Below are 16,029 nucleotides of genomic sequence, written 5' to 3'. Positions count from 1 at the left end.
CAGCTCTGTTTATCCAAAAGCGTTGGATGGAAAGGCATCAGTTACAACTGACCAGCTACCCAGGAGGAACAGCAAATGCTGATCTACGTGCCAGTAGCTCCAAAACTTTGCAAGCACAGCAGCGGGCACCCCTTCGAGGCAGCACAGGGCAGCTCCCTGGGTCCCACTGGCATGCAGCAAGACTCCTTTGCACAGCTTTGGCAGTGCAAAGGGGTCTTCTCGTACAGGAAAGTATCGTCACAGAGTTAACATCCTGGTACCAAATTTAACTTGTCTCAAGTCTAGCACTCTGTACCCACCACGCAAAACACCATTTCGTTGAGCATGGTGGGGATTTTGCCATGATCTTCACTGGGGCCAGGGCTCTTGGACGTTTTCATCCCGCTCGCAGTGGCAGTAAATCAAAACAAGGGAGAAGGGAGATGCTGAGCGCAGCGCTGCAAGTGTTTCAGTGGAAACACAACCTGTACAGAACTTCAGCCAGCAGATCTAAATCCCTCCCTCTGTACAGCTGGAAGGCAACTCGTAAACAGGGCCCCAAAGCAGGTTTCCTCTTTAAAAACAAAACCAGCACCCAGCTACTCCCAGCCTGGTGCAAGGAAGGGTAAGGAGAGCAAAGCCTGGAGCAAACAGCAAGTGCAAAATGGTACTAGGTCTACTACCCAGCCACCAAAGGGTGCCTGCTCTGCTGAGGGCTTGCCAAGAAGACTGAACTTACTGGTAAGAAACAATTTTAAACAATGCTGATATTATTTGCAACATTAAACAGGGTTTTAATGGTTTGGAGACGATTATTCTTTCAATGTATTCATCAAGACAAATTGTCGTGACTGTGGGCAACTGGGCATGAAACAAGTGTTTTTCCTAGGCACTGGTTAATCTATCGGTGCACCTCCAGGCAGGGGCTTTTGCACGGTTAATTGAATGTCAGAGGTGCAGCAATTGCAGATGCCCTCCCTGCTCCCTCCATACTGTCAGCTCATTTTCATTTTGCACAGCAACGCTGCACAAGCACACAAGTTCTTCCACCTAAAAATCTTGTGCGTTTTAGCACTCACTTGTGCCACTTACTCTGTGCATCGGCTGCAGCTACACGTGCAATTTTTGGTGTCGTGCACACCCACGTTTTCCATTCCACACACCAACATTTTCCCTCCCACACAGCTGCAAAGCTCTTCATTAGAGAGCAGCCCCAAAGACACTTCTCCAGAAGGGTACATCAGATCACGCTGAGCACCTCTCCAGCTCTGCTCTAACCTGCGAAGACCAGGGTGAGCCCTAAGAGGCAGGAAATATCACACTGCGAATATAACTCCACCAGCTAAGGTCCACACACAAAACAAGTGCTGGCCATGCTTTCAATGGAGAGAGGTACCTCCAAAATCCAGAGCTGGATATGTAGAATGGAGATAAATAAATAAATTTAAATCTTTGCTACCAGCCTCATTTTCCGTATTAACTTCTCCTTAGATTTGCATCCATATGATTCACTTGAGTGTGGTCAAAACAGGATGCTCACAAATACCAACCAGAGTCCATCACGTCCATAAAAGGCACTCTGACGTACTAAACCTTTTGGTCCCCTCAGTATTTAAGGCACAGGGGAATTATTAACAGTGAGGTATTGCTAAACCTTCATCTCCCCAACATTTCCCTATAATCCCATTCTGTATATGTAATGACTTAAACATGCACAGACTGTAAAAGCGCTGGCTCACAGGGTAACACATCCAACTCAACATACAGCACAACAGAGAGCAAAAGGGGAAGCATGCAAGCATATTTGGGAAGACTGAGATAACGCTGTTTCTTCCAGCCCCACCTAGTACTTTGACTTTGTTGCTACCATGTGAGTTAATATTTCCTGTCAGCTGCATGTGCCCATCTCTTTTCTCTGCCCAACAAAGGACACCTGGCTGCACAGAGCAACCTCAGACCCCCAGGGCTTTCCCCTTTCGGCAGACAAGAGCAGTGACCACACATCAGCGTTTCAGCCCTGTAGGTGTGCAGCCCTGGAGTTGGTCACTGCCTGATTGCGTGAAGGGAAAACTTACACAAACTTGTATCTTGGCCATTTCTTGCTGCCCCTATCCCTGGTTTACTTTGTTCACACACCCACACATGCATTAGGGATTTAGTCTCTCTCCACAGCATCTCCTTTTAAAGGATGCAGCAGAGCAGGCGCAGATGCACATCTAACCATAAATCACAGCTGCCTGCTCCTGAAAGACCACCAGCAAAAGGAAAAAGCCATAAAGCTGCAATGCTCAGAGTAAATACATCATCAGCCTAATCGCCTTCTTGGGAATAAAGATGCAGTTTGCACATTACTGTGCTCTGTGTGTGTGTAAGAACAGGGACCAATATGGGCTCCAGGATAGCACGCTGCAGACCTCCTGGCATGGTAAACAGGAGAATTCATGAAAATCTATTAAATAAAAAAAGCTTTTGAAATGTATCACCTAAATATCCTGCTTTCTTTATTGAATTGTTAGAGCACATTCATACTGATAGTAACAGGGATAAATTTCAAATGAGAGAATAAAGAATAAGCCCTCAAAATATTTAAACACACACACCACACCACTCTTTGGGAACACCTCTAGTTCATCCTCATTCACTACTAAAACTTTTAAAAAGTTTTTCCATTGAACAGTCTTTATTCCTGAAACGCTCATTGCACTTATGGAACTACCAGAGGACAGCAGGAACTGCAAAACCAGGCAGACTTGACTTGCTTTCAAAAAATATTTGAGTGAAATATGTTAAATTTGTAGATGTTCTAAATAAAAAACAAAAACAAACAAGAAATCTGGAATTTAGCTTTTTATTATTTAGGATTAAGTCTTGCAGGACTAAACGCTACCCCAGATTTAGCAAAGGACTTAACATTAAGTATTTGAATAGTCTGTTAATCCTGGTGGAACTAACCATTGATACTACTGGACGATAGTCAGCTATGTGCTGAACTGAATGCACATGGTTAAGTGCTTTGCTATGTCCTAGGTAAGTTGCTGGTTTCATTCATTTAAAGCCTGCTTTAATACTTAATTTCCGCAAAACAATGCTTTCCTTATATCAATCCTTTTTTTAAAACCTACTTTTTCTTGCCAGCAGATTATAATTTTGGAAGTGCATCAAGTGGCAATGAAGAGACAGTCGACCTACCTGCAAGTGCTACTTTTCTGCATGACGTCAGCACGATGATATCCAGAGAGTTTACAAAAACCGTCATTACTATAAACTACAGGCCAGTCCACAATCTGGGCATTTCCCAACAAAAAACTGGATTCTAAAAAGAAAAAGAGAAGAGAGAGAAAGAGCTGCTGTCAGAGGCGAAGTACATTTACATCCTTCATGTTACACAGCAGATATAGAGTGTTACACACAATGGTAACTTCCATCGTGAAATTTCAGAGAGCACTGAAAGCAAAACGGCCATCAGAAAGGAAATCATGATGAAACAGGAGAGCTTTAGAAAAACAACATGCTGATATAAGCACCAACTAGTTCACAATTTAGAAAGGATTCATCTATTCGCAACATCTGGACAAGCTATCATGTTTGATTTTCATTTTCATTTTATGTGCATATAAACATATTTATCTTGAAACCAACCTTAAATTAACTTAAAAATTGAGCTTTAAATGCTGAGCCATATGTTTCTGTAAGACTGTTGATGACACTATTGTATCAGATAAGTAAAATTTTCCTGTTGGCAGGTCCCTGCATGTTCTGCAGGATGCAGCCATCCCTGGGATGAGGGACAGCCAGCGCCAAGAGCTGGGCAGAGGCGAGATGTCCTACTGCACCCGGTGGTGCACCATGAGCCACGTTACACCCAGGAGGGTAGGTATGAGGCGACCCATGCAGAATTTGGTACCAGAAGTGATGAATGCCAAAGGGACTTATACGTTGAAATTACACAAAATGCATCAAACTTCAGTTGCGGTCTACATCAAAATGCAAAAAGGTGGCTTTGGTTCATCCCACTAACATTTTTCTGTACCAATTGCTGTAAACACACAAATATGGGCAGGGTGTATTTTTAGGAGGCTGAACTCAGGCTTAAATACTGCTTCAATCATACGTTCTTTCAGTCAGTGCCTACAGTTTATACGCACGGACTGGCACCAACATGTTACGAGTTAGTCCTAAAATAGTTTTATTCGCTAGTTTGGAAGGATTCTTCCATCCCTGATTTTAGCTAGGCTTTTCTGAGGAAGGAAGTACCAATTTTGTCAAACATGTTGTGGGATTTTATCTTCATCAACACTGTGAACTTTCCTAATGTTGCTTCAAAAATAATATTCTCACTTAGTATATCGCTTAGTAGAGGTTCTCAAGCTGTAGTCTGTGATGATCTTCAAAGCTTTTTTATTTTGCTTCGCTTATTTTTACTTATAATTTTCAGTTTATTTTGATGGTAGCTGTGGAGCTAACTGGTAACACTTGACGCTAAAAAGCCATCACAACTATATAAAATACTATTAAAATCACTGCTGTATAGAAATGATAGAAAAGGTTCCTTTCTGCAGTTTTCATGGGTAAAAAAAAAAAAATAGAATTTTTGCAAATTTCATAATAGCTGAAGAATTATTAGGTTATGTCAATTACTTGAGACATACACTCAGGTGCATGCATTATTTTTACATAAATGTGACACTGGGTTTCTATGAGCTATATGTGCCCTTTGCAGGGTATTTATAACCGTGATTGCAGTGTATATTACTCAAACATTATCCTATTGAACAAGAAAAGTGTACTGAAAAAAGAAGTATTTTCTTTTTTCTTTATAAGCCTGAATTTGGAAAATAATAATCTGTAAATTAATAGATTTTCTGCGGAAAAGCAGATTGAAAAATATTTTAAAGCCACCCAATGTGAGATATAGTTTAGATTTTGTGAAGTCTTACACTTCTAAGCTCAAAGAATTTATCTGAATTCATCATAAACAGTCTTAAACCTACATGCCAACTTTAAAAATTTGTTTTTCTGCCCAAAGGGAGATTCAGTCACTACAGCCAGCAACAGACATGGATTACAGCATCTGCTGGAAACAACCACTATTAGCCCTCTGGTCAAACCAAGGTTTGATTTGGAAAGGGACTTCTTTATAGGGTTATCTTTCACCACAGTTTTGCTCGCATACCCAGATACACTGGGCACAAGGTGGGTGATTACAGGCAGCAGATATCCAAACTCACTCATGGATGCTGTGCACATCTGGGTGCTCCCAGAGGACCACAGTTCATAAGCAGGTTTTGAAACCTCTCTGTCCGATATAATCATCTTGATTGTGTATCCCCACTGCAGAACTCTGTTTCAGGACACAGAGTACACTGCAGAAGATACACGTTGCAGCCACCAGCAGACATTCAGCATTTATTGGTCATCATCTATGGATTTTCTACTTCCTTACACCTAAGGGTCTCAAAATAATTGCTAAGGCATTCATTAAGCTGATCAAATCCAAGATGCTGGGAGAAGATACAACAAAGCCAAACTACTGATCTTTCATGAAAAAAAAAAATCATCATACAGCAAGAAAAAAAGATACTAGAATTATGTTGATAAATACTAGTACTTATAAAGCTAGATCATATATATATATACATAGCATATGTACTAGTAACTTGACCAAATATTAGAATATGTTTTCCTGTGTCCCCACGAACACTCTGTTACTTGACTTCTTTTTTTACTTGTCTTCTAAGCAAATAAGGCTTACTCATCCACGCTCAGCATGTGAATACGAACGTGTGTGCCCTGTTCCACCTGAACAAAAATCTTGAATCAACGTTTGCATCTTGTTAGAGACCAATGAATCTAACTGCAGGCACAAAGCTATACGAATCCATGTTTCATTAATGCCTCTGTTCAGTGAGCAGCTTGATAAAATTTAAGGATGAGCAGGTCAGCGTCTGACCCTGGGGTTTTATTGTGTGCCCAAGTCTCAGCATCTGCAGGACTCTGTGCCTACCCTACATTTTATAGGTAGTCATGTTATTTTCCCCAGGACATGTATTATTTCTTCCCTATTTCTAAAATTTGTCCAGATCAAAAACTCCAGATGACTTAACTTCACAGTGGCCAGTCTATAACCAGAATCCTCTGCTGTGACTCCTTGTATAGTCTCTAATATGTCCCCATTTTGGAGTCTAATTTTGGTCAACAACAGTAGAGAAGAGCTTGGAAGAGCTTTAGGTAGTTTGAGGAGAGACTGCCTTATAGCACATCATTACCACTTACCACTTGTGAAAGTCCATTTCTGCAGTCAATTCCTCTAGAGTTGGGGCCTAACAGCCAGTCCTGGGCTAAAATCATCTTCCATACTTCTATAACCCAACTTCCCATACTTCTATAACCCACATACATGGTTTCCTTGTTAAAAAAAATTCAATTATAGTTGTGCCTCAAATTAAGATTTCTATTAATTCGACTATGGTGAATTCCACTCCATCGGATTTGCTCGCAGGGTGCACCTCCATCATCAAACCCCAGGATCCCTCCCGTTCCTCCGCTTGCCCCAGTGGCCCACACTCTACAATGGTTGGTTGGCACCAAAGCTCTTGTTTGGAGTGAGCCAAAAGACTTTTCCACAACCAGTTTTTTCTAGGGTATGGGCACGAGCCCTTCATCGCAGCATACCGAGGACTGCCTTCCGCAAGGTAGGCCCAGGCTCAGCCTCCCTCCACGGGAGAGGCAAGCTGTCAACCCACTCGGGCCTTCCACAGAGCAGACTGGAGTTCTGCACCTTCTTCAGAAGGAAAAGACAAAAAGGAGCCAACAAAAGGTCTGACAATTGCAGATGCAAGGACAGCAGCACTGGGATGTCCACAGATGGACATGCTGTTAGATTCAATACGTAAGAGCTATATTCTGAATGCTACATTTTTTTAAAGATTATATTGGAGGTATTCTCAAGGATAAGTCTGTACAGAGTTTAGCTAGTAAATGGACAACAGAGACTTGAGCCAGTATGTCTACACCTGAAGAGATGAATTTCCTCACTTTTTAAGTATACCATGACTTCACTGAAAGACCAGTATCGCAAGAGGGACTGTCCAGTACAGCTGACATTACGGATGGCAGTGAATAAATGCAGCTCACTTTCCACATCCAGTAAGATATGAGCAACTGAAACTTGTGCAGTGTCAGTGTTACAGCCCAGAAAGGAAAATCTTCTCCTTCCATGTACGGCAGCACCCGATCTCACAAGTACTTCATGGTGGAGGCTGGGAACTTCTTCCCAATCCACCAGGTACTGGCCATTGCTGAAAGCAGTACAGTGAATCTGACAGACCAACAGTTTGATTCGATGTATGAAACAGTATGAACCTGTAAGCCAAATTATCGTGTGGTGATGTATCACACACTGAAGAGATCAACACACAGCTAACTTCAAAACTTCCATAGTAAGGATTAGCCTGAAGTGTCTCGTAATGCATTCATTCTTGGATTTCTTCAATGCCCTGAAAATGCATATCTACTTTCCATTTGCTTAGAGATAAAAGTCTTTTTTTTTTTTATTATTTTTAAGCTTGTCCTGATGTCACTGCCTCCATCCACCATTTTCTCTGCCCAATCCCGCTTTCTGATCTATCACACAGAGTCCCCAGCACAAATCCATAAGGTGCATGCATTCTTTTACTAGACCCATCTAAACACCAGTGTCTGCAAGAGAGCAGGGAAGCAGGGCTTAGACAGCAGACATGCCCTTCTCAGAGCTGCTAGATTCCTTTTAGGAAGTCAGCAGGCTTTTTATTAGCTAATATCACTCTCCTATTTACGAAGTTTAATACAGATGGCAAAGAATTTAGATATTAAAGTCATACCGTTAGCAGAATTTCAGATTTGGAAAACACAATTGAGGTAAACAATTGTTACAGGCACTATATTTGCCATTCCTGTGCTTCTACTTTGCAAAAAGACTCTTCTGTATAAAGGCAGCCTGTGCTTTAAGCAGCAAGCCTTTAATCTTTGTCTATCTTGCACTAGCTAATACTCAACACAGCACTGAGCCTTGTTTTGCTGTTTAAAAAAAGAATGACCACTGTGTGCAAGCAATTTTTTCTTAACCAGTGAAATGCCCAAAGCAGTGTAAAATTCATGTTATGTAATCACAGGAGAGCAAGAACAGCTAAATCATTCCAGGAGATATGTTTAGCCAAGTGAGAAAAGTTGTCTCCAATCATCTTTCCTCAAGAATGCTTGGGTACCACTTGTAAACAAAATTGCTTAAATCACCATTTCAGAATTCCATCCCTTCCCAAGAAAATATGCAACTAATCATTTTAGAAAAGTCACCATTGAAAACATGCTTAAAAAAATGAAGCAGTAGCAGAACACAAATAATAATAAGAAGCAGCAGTGTTTCCATCTCGGAGTAAATTCCTAACTCAAGCAATCTCACACAGAGCTGTCCTTCAGAATTACTGCCCTTCCTACGCAGAGCAAGTGCAGCACAGACCAGACAGGCTCTGTGAAAAGCCTGGAATTTGCCTTTCTTTTTTTTTTTTCTTCTTCTAATGCTGTCTTTTAAAAGCCCCAAACCACTTGAACTGCTGTCAGGCTGCTCTCCTTATAGAGATCCTGTAGTTACACAGGATCAGCATACTGCTGCAATCTGGTTCAGACCACCTTGTAAAACTCGTGGGTCTCCTGGGTGGGTGTGTTGTGAAGGGGGTATTCTACAAAATATTCTTGGGTGTTGTTTCTTTTAGCTCTTCTAAGCCCTGATTCTATGCATTTCCAATGACACTTGTATACAGCAAATCCGGCTACATGCTCAAGACAAACCTATAGAATACGACAAAACCCTAAGTCCTCTGGCAGACCTGCATGGGCACTGCCCTCCAAAATCAGCCTCAGCAGGCACCAACATCCCTCCAGCTTTGGGGTCGGCTGCAGGCAGACTGCTGTGCTTGAAGCAGCAACCTCTGCCAGCACTTTGTGCTCCTCACTACAAAACCACATTGCTGTTTTCTAACACAGCTATTATTTCCCTGGTGTCTTTAAAGCATGCAAAACATCGGTGTCATCCAATTTATCCAGCACATTAAGTGTTGCTTGCCTGAAAAAACTCTCAAAGGACAAACTCTTTACGTCACCTTTCTGTACCACTGTTGTTTTTATTTAATACTTGTATTATGAAAATGCATGGAGGACTAAACCCAGGGTAAGATACCATACTAACAATGCAAAAATGTTCTAATTCCTGCCCCAATTCTCTTCTCCTCTAATAAAACAAAATCTAAGTAATCTAATGCTGGCTGAGATATTAAATCCACGTGTAAGTCACTTAGCTAGGAGCACAGCAGCTTCCAGCAATTTAGCAAGCGAGCTCAAGAAGAAAGATTAGAGTCTGCCTCGAATTTATCTTTTTTAAAAAAAAAAAAAACTTTAAAATGTAACTTTAATCATTCTGAATGTGAAATCCCACAGACACCCTGGTCCTCCTCCTTTACTGCAGCACAACTTCACTGACTTCAGGAAGAGTTTCAGATCCCTACGGACAAGGGAGCGTCCCTATGAGCTGCCTGAGAAATGGCATTTCATTCAGTTCTGATCACAGGTTCTCCCCCACACATTCCCTTATCCTAGAGTTAAACCAATCCCCACCTATCCTGGTTATCTTCTAAATGATGATGCTGAAGATGTTCTCTATTAAAATTATACAGAGCACAACGTAGATGTAGCGAGACTGAATTTAAACTGGAGCTGTAGCTCTCATCACAGGCACACCGGCACCCTCGGGGAGCAACCAAAAAAACAGACTTCTAGCTATAGACAAACAAGAGCACTTCCTTCACACTCCCATATGAGAAAATCGTTCCAAGGGTAGATGTTCAGACACGGAGGCTCGCCTTGCAAACGCACAGCCTGCAGCTAGCCATGGCTGCGGCTTCACAGAGCTTGGCCAGATTTCCCCAAACCTGTTTTGGCAGAGAATCGTGCAGCACTGCTTGTGCAAGCATCCAGCAAGGGGCTGAAGCAAAACATGTCAGCAGAACGGGTCCCAGCCCCACAGCAAGGTGCTGCTTCAGGCTTGTAAGGGGCTACGCACAAGGCAACATTCAGATGCCACCAGCACCAAGCGCGGGTGCAGAATTGGGTCCTGCCTACCTGGGTTAGGCAGGGCTTCTCAATCAAAACTGCCAGTCACTGAACGTGCTCCATAAACAAGGGGTTTAAGACCGACTTTTTTCTGCAAAGAAGGTTATTAGGGAGCCGACTCCAAAATCTTCTTCTATTACTTAATTTTGCCAAACCAAAAACATACTATTTTCTTAGCTCACCAGGAGAATAACTTAAAATCCAGGCTAATCACCAAGCAGTATGCTGTTAAACAGGCTAATTAAATGTACTTCCACAGCTCACTTAACTTCCTGACATTAGTCTTTGGCTGTATACTCCTTCCAACGGCAATAAAAAAAAAAAAAAAAAAACTAGATGTTTATTCTAAAAATCAATAATTTCATTTTGCTCTTCTCTATCAGATTTCAACATTAACCTGGGAACGCCACAACACTTACACTGACCTCTTGTGGCAAGTGCTCGGCAGCGCTCAGACATCCCAGGGAACATCTCTCCCACCCCATCCCGCTCCCAACGAGATGCACAGAAAGAAATATTAAGAAGATAACACGCAAATTTGACAAAGCTGTAAAGGAGATCAAGGAGCAGCTTGTAAAGATCCAGTTATTCCTTTAACTAATGATACGCCTTTATTTGGGCGGGGGTCTACATTAACATGATGGTATGGAGCTGTTGTAATGAAAAACTTAAAAAATTAAAAATTTATATTAAACCACCTAAATCTCCCCCGACTTCAGCAGGCATCAGATTTACCTAATTTCCAGGATTTGGCCAAACTCACCAAAGGAGTAAACAAAACGAGGCCCTTGCAATTGAAAACTACTCACAAATGTCATCTAGTAATGCTTCTTAGTGTAACACTCCACTTTGCATTGATTTACATATCAGCAGGTCCCCTGCAGCCACAGAAATTGCAAAATCAACCTTGCACCCAAGAAAGCCCCAATAATTTAAGCTCCTTAGTCATCCCTTCACTAACTTCCCCTCAGCCAACAGAACTGGAGGATGGAAACTTTTGCCCCACGATTTGTAGCATCTTTAAGTAGAGATTTAAGCAAGTGCTGAGGTCCAGATTTCTTTGCAGAGGATCCCTAATGACAGACAACCTGTAAATTTGAAATAACTTGCTTTAAAGAGTTTTTTTTTCTGCTCCAAATGTAATTTGGCTTGGAGCTGATGAAAATGCAGCTTGTTTTAATTTGAGGGAAAGAAGCCTACATGTGTCCTGTTCAGTGAGAACAACGTTTTTGTAACCCTGCCTACAAGAAATCGGGTATGCTACATGGGGTAGTAGGAAGGATGGGAGAGAGAGCAAACACCTATTTTGTCAGTAATAACAGTCTAATAAAAATGAAGAGGTGTCTTAGTGCTATAGGTGTGATGTTCACGTCCCCTCCTTCCTGGGGGACCTGCCTTGCCAACGCAGTCACCTGGGAACTGGGCTGATCCTTTCCCCATCAAACCCAACAGGGTGTAAAGCTCTGTCTGGAGGAGATGATTTGCAGGAACATGGTGCTAAGCCGTGCAAGACCTGGAATTAAATGCTAGCTTCATTAAAGCTTATGGTAACATTCCTTACAGAGCCAAGATTTCAGCTCAAGTGTCAAATATATTTGCGAAAGACCTGAAAGATGCCTTTTTCCAAGGAAGCTTCTAAGAGTTATTGCAACAGAAACAATAACCAGTAATGATGGCTGCTATCATATTTGTCTTTCGCTAAATTATGCCCCGCTTCCATGCCATCAGCACTTTTTATTGCATATCGCCACAGTCCTAGAGTTAACCTTTTTCCAACCTCAACCAAATTACATCCAAAGCAAATTACGCTGGTAATGCAAGCTTCATGCTTTTGCTGCTACAAGATGTGAAAGTTGAAGGCAGATGGGCAAGACAGACACATATCTCTGCCCCACGCCTGCGTCTCAACTCGCCGTGTCCCTTCTGCAGGCGGGGCAGGACCACGAAGCCCAGCACTGCTCCAGGGATTTGCCCAAATTCCCATTCCACCTCCGTGATGCTGAGCCGAGGTCAGTGCCAGCAGAAGCTCTGACTACACTGAAGGAGCAACCCATAATAATAATAGTAATAACAGGCACAGAGTGCTGAGAACATCTTAGGAGAGAACATTGCCCTAAGGAAGGGCCTTATTAAAAGCCCAAAATACTAATGGCAGTAGAAAGCAGTCACCTTAATGCGATTTAACCCACTGCTCCCACAAAACACTTTTTCTTTCAGTTTAGCGAAACACCTGGTGTTCTCAAGATCAGTGCACAGCCGAGGCTGGAGAGAGATCGCATCAACCTGTGGCTCCCAACGAGAAGGACTTTACTCCATGCATTTTCACCGTGCTTTAAAAAAGAATAAATTTTAATTGCGCAGAGTGCACTGATCACCCCGAAGATAGGCCTGTGTGCCCGGAGGGCTTGTCAATGTAGACCAAGAGCAGCAGTGGGGCTAAGGAGGGACCCTGTTCCTTCCTGAAGATTTTGTCTGCTGGGAGCAGAGCACAGTTATGGGGTGGCCCGACAACCTGCAAAGCAGCTCGGAGGTTACTGCCCACCCCAAAATTATTTGGAAGCCTCCTGCAAGGTGCTGCCATCTGTAAAGCAGCGTCAGCCGCTGCTCTACAGCACTTGGTAAGCTCCAAGGTCTGAAGTTGCCTTCAAAAGAGCAGCCCCCAGGCAGAGAGCACCCCGGGTCCCCCAGACATCCCACCCTGTGCCACGGCCACCCCGGCTCCTTCTGCATCACTCCTTGGCGCTTCGCTCACAGCTGACCCACAAGGAGCATTTCCCTCGCGATTTTAACCTCATCTGTAGCCAAAGCTGGGGCAAAAAAGGAAATGTTCATGACATTCCTGAACAGCAAAACCCTAAATAATGCCGAAAATGAAACATAGGGCTGCTTTTAACACCAGGCCGGCCATCACGCTCTCTGCGCACACAGCTCCCGTTAGGTCCATTCTGACTTTCTACACTTTAAAGATACTGCAACTTTGTCTGTAAATGCCTTGTTGTTCGGATCCATCTCTGCCAGCTCTGAATAATTTGTCTGCACCCGCATTTCATTTTTGAAATCCACCGCTTCCATTTCAGACCTGAAGAAGAGCCTGTCTGCCAAAATACCTAATTTTTCCAGCTGTGCCTGTTAGCCTAATAGAAGATATTACCTCTATCTACAAGCCTTCTCCTGGTTGTTGAGAAAAGATTTATGGACAAGAAGTGTGATGGCATTGTGTAAGCGTGAGAAATCTCAAAAGAGAGTGTTCTTTAACTAGGACAGACGATGGAAAGGCTTTTTTTGAGGATGCTGAAGATGTATTTTAAAAAACTATCATCCTTCTTTCCTTTATCCTGTTCCTCAACTTGACGATGAAAAATCTCTCTGAAACTGGTGAATCCAAGTATAAAAACAAAACCCAGCACACAGTCAGCAGATCAAATCCTTGCCTTCTACCAAGCACTGGCAGGAGATACTTGAACCAGATTTGCTCTAGTGGATACCATTAAGTTCGGATTAAACAGTGCAGAATCCAATGAAAATTACTATTTCTATAAAGGACAAATAAGGCTATGACCTGGATGACAAAAATAAAAACTAAATCATGTTCCAGGGCACAACACTGACCGCTAACATGAGTTAAAAACAGATTCCCAATCCACCTTTTGCTTCATTGTCCAATGGGACAGATTTGACTCCATAACATCACACTTAAGCAGAGAAAAAGCAGAATGAGTGACCAGATCAGCACCATTTATGCGCCCAAATTAGGCAAGGTTAAAACCTGAGGGGGGCTAATGTGTTTTTAAAGTATAATGTTCAAAAGCCTGCTGAGGTTTTCTGGGTTTTGACATCTCAAAGCTTTACCGAGCTTTCACCAGGGAGGACATGTGGTTCAATCAGAGCACGATACAAAAGCACGGCGCTCCCACACCGTGGTCCCAGCTCTGCCCCCGACTTGCCACAAGACCGTGGGAGAACAACTGCGATGCCCTGAGCCCCTGTTACACCAGTTTTAAGAACATGTTGGCAACACCTTTGTGTGCCCTCTTCCACAAGGAGCTGTAAAGTGTAATTAAGTTCCACTTTGAAACTATCAGAGGGAAAGTGCTATATAAAACCCTATTAATTAAGCTTGCATTCAATATTCTGGTAAATAAATACACTATTGCAGGAAATTTGCTTCTAGTGATTGTGCAGCTTGACAAGAGCTGATGGGGTCAATCAAAAGTTGATGCCTTAATGCAAGGTTTTAAATTCCAGGTCCTCAGCCCACTGCTGCTTCCGTGGAAGTCAGTGGCTCACGAATTCACTACTCGCCATCAAAACCCACTCAAGCCAGCACACCAGACTACGTTAGTATGAACGAGAGGTAAACCCAGGCCAGTGCAGTGGAAAGGTGGAAGGAAACACTTTTCGGCAGCATTTCACATCACATTAGTGTCTCGATTAATAATGCACATGGAAACTTCTTTCCACGCTCTGTTCTGCCCACCTTTCCCATTCCCACTCTCATGCATGGCAGGGTCGGGCTGCCCAAGAAGAAACCTTTCAGCAGGTGCAAAGTTGAGGTCTTTTACCAGACTTCATTTGCACAAGCACTCACGTTTCAGTAGTTCCGTGCCAGTGCAAAAACTAGCTAAAACCAGAAGGTAAGCAGCACAAGACTTGCCTAAAGCCGCGTCTACATTCACACACCTCTAGAGATGCCTGCAGCCACACCGTAACTTTGACGGAGCTGCGTGCAGCACTCTTGGCCAGTGCTTTGCATTGGGCTGGAAGGGGAAAGCGAGCCCCAGCAGCAGGGAATTATTTTCCGCCCGTGTGGTTCTGAACCAGTCCCGTAACTGCTCGCCCAGCACAGGAGCGGCACAGCAGTGACTGCAGGCACTTCTTACAGGTTTCTCCAGGCACAGGATTTTACCATCGCCCCAGCCACGGGCACTGCCTCGTCCGCTCTCCTGGCACCGTCGCCACACGCTTTAAAGTGAGACAGAATTGCAAAGACTTCGAAACGCCGAATGAGACAATGCAAACCCGAACACTGGGCAACCAACGAAGGAGAAAGAGGGAAAAAACCAGCCGGTGAGCGGAGAGAAATGAAAAGGGGGAACCCTGACTCCCAGAAGGGGCTCACACCAACACCTGCTAGAGACCCGCTGCCTGCAGCACCGAAGGCGGGGTTAGAAGGCAACGAGGGGACAGGGCAGGGAAAGGCTGGGGCAGGGAGCTCCAGGGAAGGATGGAAGGAGGGAGGGATGGATGGACGGAGGGATGGATGGACAGATGGAAGGAGGGACGGACGGAAGGAGGGACGGCCGGAGAAAAGCGGGGATGCTGCTTCTCACCGCTGGAGCGCCGGACGATGTTCTCCAGGAAGGTGTTCTGCGGTGCCACCAGCCCTCTCTTGCCCCCCGGCATCCTGCAGCGCCGGGCTCGGGGGCCGGGGGTGCGCGGCAGCGGCTGCAGCGGCGGCGGCGGCGGCAGCGGCGGCGGGGGGGGGCCGGCGGCGGCTGCTGCGCCCGGTGCCCGTGAGTCGCGCAGGGGCGGCCGCGGCCGCTCATGGTAGTGGCGCCCCCGCGGCGGCTGCAGCGCGGACTGGGGCCGCGCCGCGCACGGCGCCGCCGAGCGCCGCCGCCCGCCCCCCGATCTCCCCCCCCCCTCCGCCTTCGGTTGTGCCCCCCCCGCGCCTGCGCCGCCCGCCCGAGCCGCCCCGGGCCCGGTATGGATGGGAGGAGCCGCGCCGAGCCGAGCCGCCCCGGGATGCCCCCCCCCCGTGGGGCGTCCTCCCCCTTTGCTCTCCAAAACCCCCCCGTCCAAGTTTTACCCCTGAGCGAAACCCCCCAAAATTAAGCAAGCCTAGCGCGAAATCCCCGGTTTTTCTACTCTCACACATTTATTAAGACGGCGTTCCCGTGCGTTTTGGGG

General features: G+C 44.6%; 1 protein-coding gene across 4 annotated transcripts in view; it reads right to left on the bottom strand.

The window, feature by feature from the left end:
• KCNH5 (potassium voltage-gated channel subfamily H member 5) overlaps positions 1–15,603 on the bottom strand; it is a 169,911-nt gene extending 154,308 nt beyond the window's left edge. For 3 of the 4 annotated variants that reach the window (XR_014585357.1, XR_014585358.1, XM_083839156.1), the window contains exons 1-2: positions 15,450–15,601; positions 3,169–3,292 (exon numbers count right to left, since the gene is read on the bottom strand). Coding sequence is in view for 2 of the 4 variants with exons in the window: in XM_083839156.1 (XP_083695282.1) it covers positions 3,169–3,292; positions 15,450–15,522 (197 nt within the window). In the remaining 2 variants the exon portion in view is untranslated. Of the gene's footprint in view, positions 1–3,168; positions 3,293–15,449 lie in introns of all 4 variants that reach the window. The other variant, XM_083839157.1, reaches the window with a different exon arrangement.
• Positions 15,604–16,029: the final 426 nt, after the last annotated feature.

This window comes from Anser anser, assembly GCF_964211835.1.
Source record: "Anser anser genome assembly, chromosome: 5".
NCBI lineage: Eukaryota > Metazoa > Chordata > Aves > Anseriformes > Anatidae > Anser > Anser anser.
Note: the sequence above shows the minus strand (reverse complement) of the source record. Positions and strands in the feature narration are given on the sequence as shown.